This window comes from Sparus aurata, chromosome 7 (genome assembly GCF_900880675.1).
Source record: "Sparus aurata chromosome 7, fSpaAur1.1, whole genome shotgun sequence".
Classification (NCBI taxonomy): Eukaryota; Metazoa; Chordata; class Actinopteri; order Spariformes; family Sparidae; genus Sparus; species Sparus aurata.
Window position 1 is genome coordinate 27454634 of NC_044193.1, and position 16915 is coordinate 27471548.

Below are 16915 nucleotides of genomic sequence, written 5' to 3' on the forward strand. Positions count from 1 at the left end.
CCTTCATCCCTCCTGATTTTTTTTCAGCTCCTTTTTTCCACCTGTCCTCTCTCTTTTCCTCTTTCTCAGACATCTAATAGCCCTGTGTATGTGTTCCCCCCCCCCTCTTTAAAGGGCCTTCATTTACATCAAAGTTGTTTTTTGAGCTAGCAGCCTCACAGATACCCTGAGGTAATGACATCTTTATAACTGAAATTAGTTGTTGCTTTTAAAAACCACAGTGTGATTTAGACAGACTCATGCACACAGCTAAATTTGGACATGTGACAAGACGCAAAATGGTGGCGTCTTCTCAGTTGGTTGTTGACTTTGACTATCATTAGTGGCACTACTGACTGTCAGCTCCCGTCCAGTGTGCAGAGAGTGACTATTGTCTATTAGCTTTCTTTAATTAAATCATATTTAGCTCACTGTCAAAATCTGTACTCTCCAAGAGGAGGTAGTGAAGGGGCTATGGAAATGGAGAGAGAGAGAGCGAGAGAGAGAGAGAGAGAGAGAGAGAGACCTTTATATATCCCTGACTTACCTGTACAACCAGTTCTGACTAAGCAAGTTCAGAATAAAAGAATAGAAAGGGGAGGAATCAGTAGGAAGGAATTACCTAATTTGCCAGGCCGTGGGATAGACTATCAGTCACATGCAAGTACGTTCACACAGTATTTAACTTTGCCTGTATGGAGAACACGTGCTTTATCTGCTTGAGGTTTAAGATAAATGAGCACATTCCCAATGGTCTCTATTACCAGACAGGCCGTATCATACTGCGTCGTTGGTGATTTCCATAATGACACACTGACATTTCCACATGTACATGTACAATAAACTTATCAGTTAAGTTTTTCTGAGCATTGTTTCCAGATGAGCCGACAATACAGAACACCTGTGTGTCATTAAATCCAACTGAAAAAACATTTTGGTGTCAGATACTTTTCTAATCCTTAAAACTGGTTGATTTGGCAACACCTTTGGCCTGTGGTGGCTGCTGGGAACAGTGATTGCGTTTTAATAAAACCAGTCTGTCCAAAATATACAGCCTGAGCAGCTACTCCTTCTGAAATACAATAGAAGATGAGAAACTCGTACAGTCTTTTCATGAGACTGTGGGCTGACATGTAGGCATCTCTTGGTTTTAGTAAAGAATGATATCAGAATCAGAATCAGAAATATTTTATTGATCCCTGAGGGGAAATTGCTTGTATTACAGCTGTTCCCATTCAAAGTCCCAATAATAACAATGATAATAACAATAATAATAACAACTATATATAACCAAGAACAACAGAAACAGCAAAGATATTAGAAATGGACATTCTACCAGAATATATCCATTATACAGTCTAATAAATAATGCTACAGTTGAAATATGGGTTAATGCACATTGTTTGCCTTAATTATTGCACATTTGAGAGAAACAAAGCATCCAGAGTCCTCCTATTGACTCAGAGTCAACTGTCTGACACTCAGAGCGAGGAGTGTATATCGACCATTACGTCCAACACTGTAATCCTGAACTTTCTTCTGAATTCTGTGTCCATTTTTTTACACATCCTGTCATGTTGATCAGCTGTTCATTGATATGACTCTGTCATTACCATATCTTTTGAGCCTGGCTTATATTTAAGGTGACCTGTCATGTTTTATCATGGTTTTTAATACTTTTGCTTTATTGTTCTTATTCTTAAAGGTGCAATATATAAGGCTAGGCCACCTGATGAAATCTTACTTAAAACTTAAAAATTGGGGCAGTATTTCAAAGTAACTGCTAACAGCTACCAACTGTAGCTGCCATTATAGTGGGCTCAGTTAGCCATTAAGCTTGCAATCTGGACAATTCCTGCAGCATCCCGATCCACAAAAACCTAAAACTATATTGCAGCCTGAAAACACAGTTGATGAAAACCCAAAATCGATGCTTGTGTCAGTTTTTAAGTGGAAGTTTGTGATATATTTTGATAATGATCCATAATTGCTTGAAGTGCAGTAAAGCCCGGCTCCTTCTCAATTGCAGCATTGCTGTGCTCCTTCTCACTTTATTACTGAAGCTATGAGTTACATTTTTTGAGTTTCCTGACAGGAGAGAACTTTCCCAAGGCAAGCATATAATATTACCTGATGCTCTCACACGGACCTACTTAAATGTATGTGCCAACATGTATGTTCATGCTTTGTGTATTATTCTAGTGCATACCTTCCCAACTCTACTTTAACAGAAAAAATGTGCTATTTTGATTAAAACTACACAGAATCAAAACGTCAGGGTCAAATTTGTTATCTTTCCCTGAGTACGATGCGCAAATGTAATGAACTGTAACATAATATCATTCTTTAGAGAACTAAAAACATAAGCACCTCATATTACATGGAAAGAAAAATTGGGGAGGGTTAAAATGTGGTTGCTTAGGTCCTGAGGCTAAATCACTACAAGGTTCCTAGACTTAAAGTCATGTTGGCTACATGGGAACACTGTTATTATCTGTTATTTTACAATAACTGAAGACATCATGTATCCACTTACTGGGCAGCAGGGTGGCTAAGTGGTCATAGAGATTATTATTATTCAGTTTCATGTATTGCTTAAGTTTCACTACACACCGGGTAAATGCAACAAAGCTGTGATGTACTTTCAAGAAGTCAGTTTTAAAAAATGCTGTAATCAACATGTAACATTTCCACATTAAAACCTCTCAAAATGACTACACATTTATAATATGTTCTGTTGTGTACTTATAGTATATAGTCCTAAACTTTTCCAACAATGTTCAAACCCAGAGAAACTGTCATTTTATTCAAGGGAACAATGCATGTCATGTGGTCACTTGTCGCCATAACTTACTGGAAAAGATCAGGTGATACTCTACTGACATGCAGACATTCTGCCTTAGTCACATCAGGGCAAGGACAACAACTCCATGATACAACACACCATTATCAAATGAGATTTTGCATTGTTTTGATTGAGAGAACCCCAGCAGCAGAAATGACATACAGTGTATTTGATTAATAAAGCAAACTCACATATCACTATGACAAACCTCAGTACTCTCATCCATCATGATGACTGTTGTACATGGCTGATAAATGAGGGCTTCAAACATCCTTAATAAAAGATTTCTATACAATACAGCATGGAAGTTTTCCTTCACTACTTTATCTTTTCTGTTTTTGATTCAATAATCGACACTCTCACTCCTTTTTGCATGCTTTACATACTAAACAAACAGTATAACACTCTTTAAAGGTGTGAGGTGTGAGCTGAACAGGACAATATCTCTAATGAAGATGTCTCTGGGCATACATACAGAAAGTTAGAGAATTACAAGGTCATCAAAGCATTTTTAATTTTTTTCCAGTGTAAATCATCCAATTCTTATTGTTAAGCGATTTCCATTGTTTGCTGGTTCCATGTCTGTAATTTCTTTAGCAACATCAGTGAGTTTTGCAACATTTTGCAATGCTGAGGATGTTTTCAATAATGCAAAGTCATAATAACACAGTGAAGAAGCAGTCAATTTGCATTTGCTCTCAGCAAAACATAGATTAACTCCAAAGAATTGAATCAAAATGTCATTCTCTCTTTCTGTCATAATCGCTTTACCTTTTCTGTCACTTTCCTTTACATCTCTTCATGTTTTACTTCACCAGCAACTGGAAACTGAAGATGACATCACTGTGTGTGTGTGTGTGTGTGTGTGTGTGTGTGTGTGTTTACTGTAGCAGCCTTTGTTTCCTTGTATAAGCATGTTCTCCTCTCCTTTTCCTCAGAATAATAGCCCTGTTATTCCTTGCTGTCATTACAGAGAATATGTGTGCATAGCTGAGTGTGTGCGTGTGTGTGTTTGCCAAGGGATTTCTGTTATTCCAGCCATGGTAGGCATTCAGACTGTGTCTCTGTATTCGTATATCCTAATATGGAGGAATACTGACACTGCACAGTCAAACACACACATTTCTATATCACATGAACCCAATCTGTAATGCTAATGAGACCACAGTAACTCAAGCTCACTGTGTGTGTGTGTGTGTGTGTGTTTTGTTTTTCTCTATGTGTTTGCGATTGCGTGTCAGCTTGTAGAACCAAAATCAGTGATATTTCTGACTTTTGTTTCTATTCTCTTCTATTCTGCTGTTGGCATCAGGCCAAACCTCTGTATGAGTGACATTTACTTCACACATTGCTGCCTGACATCTGAGCACCAGGCGCAGCAGCACGGAGATGATGTCACACAAGTTATTTCAAGGCTTGCTTTATGTGTGTGTGTCTGTGTGTGCGAGTTTTAAAGTTTTGGTTTGAGTGTCAAGGCAGGTTTGTACAATAGGTGTTGGCTCAAGCCTGTCGTGTGTGTGCAGCTGTGTATGAGTGTGCCACACACAAATGTGTTTGTGTTGTGAATGTTTTTATGAAGGTTTATGTGTAGGGGTATATTTAAATGTATGAATCAGTGTATGTATAAATCGAGTACATGTGTATATCACTTGCTACAGTATTATCCACATGTGTTCAAGTTACTTTGTAGTACGACACATTTGAATGTCTGTATATGTTTATATATGTGTTTTGTGTGTGTGTGTGTGTGTGGTTTGTGTGTGTGTGTCTCAAAGACAGAAACCACCCCCAGCCTTTTCCCAAGCTGTTCCCTTCCTGGATCCTGTTTTTAGCGCCGGATGAGGCAATCTTTCCCATTGACTCAGCCATGCAATGCAAATAACCTCAACAGCATGCAAAGAGCATGGAAATTCATGTGCCTGTGTGTGTGTGTGTGTGTGTGTGTGAGTGAGAGAGAGAGAGAGAGAGAGAGAGAGAGAGAGAGAGAGACAGACGAAGAGAGTGAGCTTCATTTTGAGTTGAAAGAAAACAAACCGTGTGTGTGTTTTACAAATGTAGATATTAGTTAAGAAAGACGCATACAGATGATTAATATGCACTAAGAGTTGTATAATTTCTATCTAGTCTATATGTATATTTATTTGACCCACTTTTTTATCTTGGTTTTCTCCTGAATGAGCAGTGGATTTCATTGATGTCAGCAAGTTTCATTGACAGTTTTTAATTGTTTCCACTAGAGCAGTTTTTGGTTCAGTATGTTGTATGTAACACTGGAGAGCCTATGTATCATATTTTTTACCCAACCAAACGTTAGTAGTGGGGGTACACATGCTCTTCACCCATACATTATACCACTTACTGAACTGCATTAGTCAGCTGTAAGTCTAGTGAGGTCTGATGTAGTGAGGGCTTAAGGTGTAACATACAATGTACATTTTGTAGGTTCACATGAAAAACCATGTCTATTTAAAATGATACATTTCTGCTTTCTTTTTAGCAGAGCACTGGACTTTTTTATGACTAATAAATCAGTTGACTTTATGACTATATCTTCTCATCATTCTGCCTGAAAGCCCAGTGACAAAGGTTTTCTGTTCATTATCTGCAAGCATACTGTTTAGAAAACTTTCAGAATTTTATAATTTCAGTAAGACTGAATTCTTTGTTAAACCTCAGCCAAGATGTGGCTAGGACTTATGGGATATGTCAACCCTGAATGCTGACAAAGTAAAATGACATGCTCAAATTTTGCAGTATGCTCAGTACAGTAGTAGATCTTAGAATATGGACAGAAACCCAACTGCTGTATGTTAAGTGTTAAAATAAAGTTAAGGAAAATAAAATAACTTTTTCTTATGAGGAAATGCACTTGCTGTCAGGGGCTAGTTGAGGTAGTACAGTAGAAACTCAACATTGTTTCAGTGTAAAAGTAATTTATTTTCTAGGTTACAGTAGTTGTTACTAGCTAAACTAAGCTGCAGGTTATTATAATTTGGATATAAGAATAGTTCAGCTGGCAAACTGTCTCGCCTTAAGTAAAGTTTAATGTGTCACAGTGTCTTCAGTTGTAAAATAAGTCTACCATATCTGACAGTTCACTTCATCTGACATTGGATCTTTCTGAATGGATCTATAGCAGTAATGCAACAATATTTTCAGTTAGCTTTGTTTATCTGGCCTGCTTATATAAAGTCACCCCTGCCAGAAATTTTTGCTGTGAGTTTTGCAACTGCAAAGTAACTACTATGTCCGTAGACCATAACTCTGTTTTCTCCAAACACTGGTTAATTTTGCCTCTGTTTACACATGCTCATTGTTTTTCAGGTAGGGTTTCCCCTCAGAGTATTGTGTAAATCAACTGCTCTTAGTTGGGATGAAGTAAATTGACGGCTCTCTCCTATCCCTCCTCTTTCACCCCTCTCTTTTCCCAGATTCCTCTGTGGCAGTTCCGGTGTCGTGTGCAGCCTTGTTTCCCATGGACCTCAGGGTGGGAGAGAGGGGCATGCGCCCTGGTTCTGACACGGCGCTCCTCACCCCGCTGCACCCGCCATTACTCCTCTCACCGTTCTCCCCTCAACCTCGCACCTCCTTCTCCCAACAGCAGCTGCATCAGCACATCCGGGTAAAGGATATAAAACATATACAAAGACTGATCATGTTTTAGGGCTTGTCTAAATAAAGACTTGGACCAGTTTATTAAAACAATGATTGTGCATTATATTCTCTTACCTGTGTAAATTTTTAATGTTGCTAAAATATGAATGCATGTTTTGTTGGGGGTTTAGTTTAATATGGAGCAGAGGAGGCGAGAGCAGGAGCACCACGAGAAACAGCAGGAGCTGCAGCAGCTAAAACACAAAGACAAGAGTCAACAGAGTGAGTACATTCACACTTACACAGTAAACTTTAGCTACACTAACATGCTACTACAAGTTTCACTTTGTGATATTTATCTCACTAAGCTTTATAAAAAAGTATTTCTACATCTTTGAAAATAATTACGTGCTAATCATGGCTAGTGGAAAGTCCCTATAAGAGATGTTTATTGAAGAGTGTCACTGCACTTTGAAATGAGAGAGCTAAATATAACCTGATAAGGGGAGCTACAACAGTAGAGTTAAATATAGCTCTGGCTTCAGGCACATAAAGTCACTGGGTCAATATTGACTTGATAACTCCTAGCACCTTCTGTCACCTGTGTGTGCACACATTTTACACATATGCACAGACACACACACAGACGACAGCAAACATAGTCTCAGACATCCAGTGACCTGCATCACACACAAATGAACCAACCATGCCACAGTATTGTCTCGGTCGCCTTTGAGATATATTTTACTATTAATCACTGATTATGTCCTGCAAGAACACACGCTACAGGGGTTGGTTTTGCATGCTTTGGCTTTCCTTGCTCCTCTTTTTATGATTGAGCAGTGAGTCATTGTGATGTTGTTTATAGGTTTTTTGTGTTATTGATTGACAGGTGCGGTAGCCAGTTCCCTGGTTAAACAGAAACTCCAGGAGGTGATTCTTAAGAAGCAGAAACAGGCAGCACTGGAAAGAACAAACTCCAACACTCTGACTGCAGCTCCTGTAGCATACAGGTGACACACACACACACACACACACACACACACACACACACACACACACACACACACACACACACACACACACACACACAAATAAAGATAGATAATTTAGATAATTCTTCAATTCCTTGTAAATTCTAAAATCTGAATTTGAAATAAACATCTGCCATATTTGATGAAACTATTTAACCTAATGGTTGTATGTTGTGTTTTCCCAGAAAGCTGGGCCCTGACCCCAGTTTATCTTCCCAGCCTCTGGTCTCACCACCATCACAGCCTTCCTCTGATGGTTCAGAAGGGACGCCGCTTCGTAGAGCAGGTAAAACATCCAACATCCATCGTCACGCTTTGACTTGAGTCTTAATCAACATAATGTAAATATGATGAAATTGAATTAATGTTCAATGACAAATATCAATCTTTTTAAACCAACAGTTGTTTGACTGTTTATGGATTTATCCATTCGTCCAACTGACTTCTTCAGGCATCAGTGATCATATTTTAATAAAATTAGTGTTGCAGCATTTAAAAAGTATTAACACTGTTAAAGATAAGTTTTACTAAATGATATCTTGTACTTATTATTGTATTATTATTATTATTATAACATGCAGTCATGCATTTTTTCCTTTTTAACTTTTCGTATGGTCAGTTTGAAAGATTTTCATTAAGTGGAAATAGGTTGAATCATCATCAGCAGTGTAAGAGTCAGCAACAGAGTGCAGTAAACCATCTGCACATCATCCTGTAACATTCTCTAACGCACTGCTTTAATTTGGCAGCATCTGAGCCCAATCTGAAGGTGAAACACAAGCTAAAGAAACACCTGAACACCCGCAAGAGCCCACTTACCCGCAAAGAGAGTGCCCCACCTACTATCAAACACAGAGTACCTGACACACTGGGTAACTACACGCACGCACACACACACACACACACACACAGGCACGCACACAAATTAATAAGCATGGTAATGCAGCAATGTTGCTTAATATGTGATCATTTCAGTGGGTCGTACAATGTTTTATTTTATCTTACCATGATGAATGTAATTGATGTTGATTTCACTGATGTGGTCAAATGTAATGTAAGAGAAATATGACCCGGATGAATAGTCCAAATTCTAAACTCACACACTGCCTGTCTTTCTAACAGACTCGTCCCCCAGCAGCAGTAGCACTCCGGTCTCTGGCTGTAGTTCTCCTAATGACAGCCTGCCCAATGAGAATGGGCTACTGCCATCTGCAGGAGGCCTCTCACATGAGGTTTGCACAGACACACATACACACACACACCCAAATTAAGTTGCTGAGTTCTTTCAGAATATTGATCCAGTAAAATACAAGGTGACTAACCAATCTCACGAATCCCGGTCAGTGATCATGAAGAAGTTGGATAGATAAAGACACCAATATAGAAGAATGTAAACAGAAAAAAACAAACTTTTTTTTATGTTTTTGTCACTCAGACAGGCTCTTTTGTCTTAAAAAAAACATGAGTAGTTTTTTTAAACAAGTAAGCACAAGTTGTTGTTTCATGTACATAAGCTGTGCCGAGATGCTGAGTAATGACATGTTTAAAGCAACGACACAGGAGTACAAGGAGCGATGAGTGTTTTTCAGCTGTTTATACATAATTCATTCAATCACATAAAGTCCACCTCTGTCACACCTGCTGTGGATGTCTGACTCATGATTCCCCAGTGTCAAGACAGCTCAGGGCAAAACACAAGCTCAGGTTTAATTAGACTGCATTGGTTTAGATGAATGTATATTTACTTTTTGCGAACACGTTTGGTAACTACAGCAAAAACCATAAAGAGAAAACAACAGAGACAAGCTGTTAGTCTATGGTAGAGCAGAGGTGTATAATGCGATAGATCACCAACACTGGTCTTAATGTTAAATTTGGTTTATATTTTCTGTCATAAAAAGAACAGTTTTAATAATTGAGGTAGAGAAGTATTTTGTTAAGAACACAACTAATTTCTGCTTTGAATCTAAGTGCGTTATTTTTGTATGGTAATGGTGTTTGATATTTCCAGGCCCAGAAACTGCTGCTCAGAGATGGCACTCTAGCTAACTTCACCATCCAGAGTCCGTCCACTCTGCCCACTATCACACTGGGATTACCAGCCAACGCAAGGGTAAATACTGAAATACAGCAGAAGTCTATCATAATGACTAATTTATGCTTTAATAATGATGTTAAAGATAATTATGTTGTCAAACAAGTGCTGTTACTTAAATTATTTAAGGATATATTTGCTAAGATGCAGTGACTGTACAGTGTAAAATTCAACTTGAAAAAGCCCAAATAACATCTTGTGACTTGAAAATCTCAATGAATTGTGAGAATGAATGAAATCTACACTCAGCTATATCCTGTTTTAAACGGGAAGTACATCGAATAAAGGAAGCATGGTGCTCTAAAAATGCTTTTTCACTACGACACTGTGACTTATGAGTACTGCATATTTAATTTGCACTTAACTAAACAGTTTGTGTGATCACGTCACCTTGAAAAAACTGGTTGAGCTAAATATTCTACATATCCTGTGCTGTAAATGCAGCTGTGATAAAACATCAGATAGCATGTCGTCTGTAGCTGTAAAGTTGTTTAACTGTCTGTGTGCAGGTTGAAGGAGAGCTGTCCTCGCTGAAAGTTGGCCGGTTGCCTGTGGTCACAGCTGGAGGCTCGTCAGTCTTCCTCCCCCTGAGCAGAGAGGATCAGGCTGGGCAACTGAATCCTCACCTGCCTGTCATCATCCTGGAGCCCTCTGGACTGGTACACACTCCATTGCTTACTGGTGAGGCACACACACACACACACGCTGACATTTCTACTACAGAGATGTACATGCACATGCACACTTGCAGCTAAAAGCCCATCATTGTTTTTCTGCAATTGATTTATATCTCAGACTAGGATTGTATGCACCTGAAAAAATAAGTAACCGGTTGCCACGGATGTAAACATATACATTCATCAACTTCAAGGAAGCAGTGATTTCACAAGGTCTCTTGATTTTGTCTGAAATGTTAGAGCACCACCTAGTGGTTACATTTAGAATAATATATCTTTCTTTAATCGATAAGCATTTAAGAATTGTACTATTTAGTTTCCTTTAATCCACTTCCACCTGTGCTCTTCATTTTCTTTCAGTTCAGTGGCTATAATATTTTAACAACGCATTAGAAACAATTCATATGTGTTTAGAATTAAAAGTAAACAATATTGTAAAAGAAATGTAGAAATTAAACACATTAATTAAATCACTTTATAAGGCAGCAGAAACAAGGTTGACACTGTTTTAGCTATGTGTTTGTGAGTAACTGTGTGTGTACATACATGGAACTCAATATTTGTTGCTCTGACCAGTTCCAGGTCTAGATTCAGTCCCACTACAGTTTGGCCCCCAGTTAGATCACCTGACACCTGGAGGTGCTCAGACCCACAAACCCCTGAGCAGGACACGCTCAGAGCCCCTCCCCCAGAGCCAGCGGACCCTTCACACACATCTCCTCCAACAACAGCACAACACACAACTACTGGAGAGGCTCAAACAGCAAACCCACCTGGGCAAGGTATGGAGAAGTGAAGGCACACACTCATCTGTATTCATGAAAAAGAGACTAGGGAGACTCGATTATACAGCTCGTATGTATTCCACACAGATATACACAATACATGAAACTGCACATTTGCAGCCATGCCTGCATCCCAGTTCACACTTATACAAAGGTTTGCACTCACAAACTGTAGAGTTCGGATCTGTAGAACAGTGTCAATGAGGCAGTTAGTTCAGGGCTGCTGTGCCAGAAGAGACTAAACTTGTACTAAGATGAGCACTTCTATACATTGAAGACATGTATCTACGACTAATGGCAGAAATGTGAAGTGTGGATTGTGGGGATGATTTTAGTCCGTGTTCAGCTGGTAAGGTGGAGAACAGTAAAGCAGGATGGGTTGAACAACAGTAGGTGGGGAGCAACAAACTTTCTTCAGCTAATTTTGTTTTGCCTATGTTTAGATGGAAGTAGTTATCAGTGCACCATTGTGTGAAGTGAGAAATTGGGTGTTGATAGGCTGGAACAGTTAGTCCAAATATGGCAGTGTCATTTGAGTATTTGAAGTATTTGCGAATGGGTAAAGGGCTGTTACAGTTTTTGGTGATGATGTGGAATTTTGTGCCTATTCTAACGGACTGTGAATCCAGGGGATGATTAGTAGATGGATTTTGAGATGGTGAACTTTCTTTATTATCTGGTGGTGTGTTGAAGGTGGAGCTAAAGTCAACAAAAACAATTGAAGTGAAGTTGCTGTGTGATACCAGATGTTGGTAGATGAAGTGAATGAGACACGTCACAGCATCCTCTGTCACACATTTGGCCCTGAATCAGTCTGGTAGGGGGCCAGTTGTGGACTGATGGCGGGCTAGTTTGGATATTCTCTGAATGTTTTTTGAGAGCTTGATGGTGGTAATGCAGAACTCGGTCTAGTCAGTGGTAACCGAAAATCTGTTATTAAGTTTGCCTCTTGGTCATTTGAATTCATAATACATTTTCTGATGCTGTAATTACTGGAATGCTGGCTTAAGCCATGTTTGCACCAGGTCATATTCAAAGCTGCACCCTGGAAACATTTTTTTTTTATTTTGAAACATGTTACAGCTCTTAAATCGCAAATATGATTGCAAATTCACTGACGTTGGCTCCAGCTGCTCATATCAAATCTTTCAGAAGATTTACTTCTTGCCATGGCAGGTGACTGTCAACAGCTGATGGAAAACCCCAGTTAACTTCACCAGCAGAAATTCTGTAGGCGTTCACAAATCATTTTGTTAGCTTGCACTTGTAAGACTGCTTTACCAAGCCACCGTGCAAATCCTTTGTTTCATATTTGTTTATGTATTTTGCCAACTCAGATGTGTGCATGTGTACTTGCAGCTGATGTCTAAGTCCAGTGAGAAGCCCAGACTGCATCAGATCCCCTCTGAGGATATGGACTCAGAGGATGGTGACGGAACGTCACCCACAGAGCTAACCTATCAGAGCAGAGTGAGGGCAGAGTCACTAAGGGAGGCGGAGCCAACAGCATCCAAGAGCCAGGAAGACCAAATGAACCTGCAACATGCACTCATACTCAACCAGGTTGGAAAACGTGTAATACTTTTACACATGTGATGCACATGAACACAGATTAGCAGATAGATAGATGAAATACAACCACTCACCTGTTCTTCACTTAACAGTCCTGTAGATGGCGTCCTAATACTCTTACTTGCATGAATGTAGTTGGTGTTGCATGGTTTTGTGTTTAGACAATTACTTAAGCACATGATGACAGGGTGTATGTAGAATGAGCTATTACTCTTTAAGAAATCCTTGATCAGACAAACCATACGGGTCAGGATTAAGACTTTGTTGGAAGATGTGACACCTTACAGGAACAAAAATACAGTTCAATCCATCATTGAAGAACAAAGGCTTCAGTGGTGTTTTTAATGTTAGCTGTAGCAAATGAAATGATTAAATGCTCTTAGTAACTTGACTTTTAAGAAATAGATCAAAGTCAAAAATTACTTTCAGCTTCAAAGCAGTGTACTTGATATTGAACGACCCGGACTACCCTTGATGGTACAGGTCAGATCAGAGGGGCCAAATAAAACAGATTTTATTGACATTAAGTTGAAGGAAATTCTGTGACTTCCAGCGCTTTATAGCAGCCTAGAATACAAATCACTTGGTGAGCTTCAGTGGGATGTACAGCTGCATACCATATGTGTGACAAAAGAACTGAATATTGTGAGCACAGACATTCTCCTTGGTTTAGACTTTCTACTTTCTACCATTTCTGTTCTACACTTTCCTCACAAAAACTACATGCTGATGATATTTGCTTTGAATTATATCTATGAATTGACTGTTTCATCTTTGTTATCGCCACTCCCTCTGTAGTCTTTGCTATGGGAACAGCAGAAACAGCTGCAGCAGCTGCATCGACAGATGGAGACCCTGGCAGTACCCATGTTGCGTGGTAGCAGCGGGGTTGGTAGCGGGTTGGGTGTCCATCGCCCCCTGTCGCGTACACAGTCATCCCCGGCCTCCACCTCTCTCACTCTGCCTGAGAAACCTCTGAGCTTGGCCCCACAGGATACAAGCAGCAAACCACGCTTCACCACTGGTGAGTTAGACATGTTTATACACGATTCTAAGATGTATGTATGATAATTTTCTAAATTACATTTAAAATAGAGTGTGCTGATGTTTACAAAATAACATCCCTTGTTTGAATCAGACCTTCATTGCATTCTCATTGCTCACTCTCCCTAATGTCCGGTCATGTATACGCGATTAATAAGCATGAATACCACCAATACTAAAAAACAAGAATATGTAGCCAACCTAAAGTTAAATTCCATACACTTTTTGGCATCTAGGACCATGCTTTTAATAGCAATGGTAACATTTCATATTTAAGGAAACATCTAAAATGTCCCCAGAAGGTCCAAATCAAGAATAATCCAACAAGAAGAAGATGTGTGAATAAAAATGTCGTTAATGTATAATGTGGAAACTAACCTAATGTTATATTGCATTGGATAGTATTGGAAAAGTAATACAAAGTAAAAGTGATGATGAACTGTGGGAAATTGAAGTGAAGATCCGCCAAATGCTAAAAAGTATGTGATGTAATGTAATTGTATATAATTGTCAAACCAAAATCATCATCCAGATCCAAACGGACTAAATATTAAGAAAGAATATTAGAATTCACTGTTTGCAGTACTGTTTTGGCTTGTGGTATAAATTTACTGTATAATGTGCAAAATGATAAGATGACATTTTTTCCTGTGTGTGTGCTTGTGTATGCAGGCCTGGTGTATGATTCTCAGATGCTGAAGCACCAGTGTACATGTGGAGACAACAGCAGTCACCCAGAGCATGCTGGGAGGATACAGAGCATCTGGTCCAGACTACAAGAGAGAGGCCTGAGGGGACAGTGTGAGGTACAACAGGAGACTCATACACACAAGCACTGATTAGGCTAGTCTGGTATCAGTAAGGCTGTTGTTAACTTGCCTAGACACTGATTTTGTCTTCTTGTTGTTGTGTATGGTCAACAAGTGGAATTTTAAATCATCCATTTCATTCTGATCTAACTTACAAAAGATTTGTCTTTCTGAAATTAGTAAGTTAAGGAGATTGCAGGTAGAGTTTCTAGCAGAATCTGTCTTTCTCTCTTCATTACATATTCTGCATTATCCATGTGCATATGATTCCTTTTGTAATATCACATTCTCTTGGCTAGAAACCAGTGGTGTTTTGTCTTTTCCTATTGGGGTTGAGGAAATTCAAATGAAAATGTCCTGTTCATACAGAGTATTCGAGGTCGTAAAGCTACGCTGGAGGAGCTGCAGTCAGTCCACACAGAGCGTCATGTGTTGCTCTACGGCACCAACCCACTCAACAGACTGAAACTGGATAACCGCAAACTGGCTGGTAAGCTACTCCTCAGACTGATGGATTTAATAATTCTGAGCCCAACCATGTAATTTTCAACTGATTTGATAATGTACATGAAAGACCTTCCTTTTGAGAGTAAATATGATCAGGAACATGTATGCAAAACAGTGTTCCAGATGTCCAATCATTCTCAATAAAACAACTGAAGCTATATCATAAAGTTTTGTTTGACAACTCTGACAAAAATTGTGTACATATTTCTGTCCTTGAACTATGTTAATTAAGTTGAAAACATTTTTACAAACATGTGAAGGTGGTACATAACGTCATGAAAAATTGTTTTCTCATACCATGAATACTCTTGATACAATAGATTATGCTGGGTCAGCATATGGCTTTTCTTTTCATTAGCCGTCTTGGCAAAACAGAGGCATGTTGAAAGGAATAAGACATTAAAATGTAATTGAATAAATGTATAAATTTACAGAAATTATGAAAATGTTTCTTGTTTCTCAGGAATCCTCTCTCAAAGGATGTTTGTGATGTTACCATGTGGGGGTGTAGGGGTAAGAGAAAACACACATGCACGCACGCACGCACGCACGCACGCACACACACAACTCTATTTTTGATCATACTGTAATCTTCCAAAGCTCATAATGATAGTTATACAATACAACACAATCAGTGCATTGATGAAAGACTATATCGTTTCAAAGAACAGCAACAAAGTCAAGCGAGAGAAAATTACAACAAAGACAGGATATTAAAGAGGAAAAGAGAGTTGGCTTGGCCCAACGTTAGCGTTTGCCTGACAGTCTGTGTCGGACCATGACAACTCAGACTAATGAGAACAACATGTCCATGACCAGGGATAAAAGAAATGCCTCAGATTTCATTGTCCGAGCCAGATGGACAGTAATGCCAGTTTGTGAACAAACAAAGGAAAGAAAAAACAGAATGGAAAGGAAAATTACCGACAGTATGCATCTGGCCTTGAAATGGGAGAGTGAAACTGACATTTTGACTGTTGAGTCACAGCTGAAGATTTGGACATCCCTGCTATAGATAAAGTCTTCAGTTTCCTTTAAGTGTCCCAGAGGGATTTTAGACATAGCTTCATACAGCAGATATTGTAAATATTTCCATGCTGCTTTCTATTTGTCTGTTCTGTCATTCATTTTCCTCCATCATTTGTCTGTAGGTTGATAATGACACAACCTGGAATGAGTCGCACACATCTACAGCATCACGCATGGCAGCAGGCAGCGTTGTAGAGCTGGCCTTCAGAGTGGCCAAAGGAGAGCTAAAGGTGAGTGTGAAAGAGCCAGAAGGAAGGGACACAAGGAGAGCCACAAGATCAGAAACGCATGGATGAAGTGGAGGAAGGGGATGCCACAATGCATTAAAAATGTTATCTGTTCGAGTATAGCTGTATTGTTGTTACTGTCCTGATGGAAACAACGGCAAGAAGGAACCTCCTCCATGCAAAACCTGAATTGACTAAATGCAGATTAATTATCTCAGAAGATAAGAGTAGCAGTGCTTTTTAACTGGGTCATGAAAATTACATTTGCAACGTTATACCCATGCACACAGAGTCACTGCGTTTCAGGCACTGGGTCATGGGCCAAAAACGGCTTTGGGAACTCATTGTTATTCAGAAGTAATTCTGGAGTTTGAATCCACTGCCAGCCATGTTTTGTTCCTGTTTGTCAACTAAAAGGTCAGAAAGACACATGAAATTGGAAATGCATCCAGCAAAGAAACCTCACCCTGCCTTAAGGAACTACTAACCCACTTCAAAGATGAATGGTTTTCAGAAAAGAGTTTTCCTGTGGCCACATTATTGCAAAATTCTCTTCCTTTTCCTCTTCACAATGATTAAAAGTCTGGCATAAACATGAAATTGTTCTTTTTTTATTCTAAATGGTCAATGTAAAAATACAGTTGGCAGGAAGTATTTATAGCTGACAGCTTCAATCCAGTTTTACCCAAAACAAGACAAAATGGACCATGTGAAACAA

General features: G+C 39.2%; 1 protein-coding gene across 4 annotated transcripts in view; it reads left to right on the forward strand.

Annotated features, from left to right (window-relative positions):
- Nucleotides 1-16915, forward strand: part of hdac7a (histone deacetylase 7a) — a 63626-nt gene that overhangs the window by 34391 nt on the left and 12320 nt on the right. For all 4 annotated transcript variants that reach the window (XM_030423375.1, XM_030423378.1, XM_030423376.1 and 1 more), the window contains 15 exons: nucleotides 6256-6446; nucleotides 6610-6700; nucleotides 7311-7431; nucleotides 7638-7738; nucleotides 8202-8324; nucleotides 8575-8684; nucleotides 9464-9565; nucleotides 10057-10228; nucleotides 10801-11006; nucleotides 12369-12572; nucleotides 13380-13605; nucleotides 14298-14431; nucleotides 14804-14924; nucleotides 15405-15454; nucleotides 16093-16200. In XM_030423375.1, coding sequence (XP_030279235.1) covers nucleotides 6256-6446; nucleotides 6610-6700; nucleotides 7311-7431; nucleotides 7638-7738; nucleotides 8202-8324; nucleotides 8575-8684; nucleotides 9464-9565; nucleotides 10057-10228; nucleotides 10801-11006; nucleotides 12369-12572; nucleotides 13380-13605; nucleotides 14298-14431; nucleotides 14804-14924; nucleotides 15405-15454; nucleotides 16093-16200 — 2060 coding nt within the window. The remainder of the gene's footprint in view (nucleotides 1-6255; nucleotides 6447-6609; nucleotides 6701-7310; nucleotides 7432-7637; nucleotides 7739-8201; nucleotides 8325-8574; nucleotides 8685-9463; nucleotides 9566-10056; nucleotides 10229-10800; nucleotides 11007-12368; nucleotides 12573-13379; nucleotides 13606-14297; nucleotides 14432-14803; nucleotides 14925-15404; nucleotides 15455-16092; nucleotides 16201-16915) is intronic.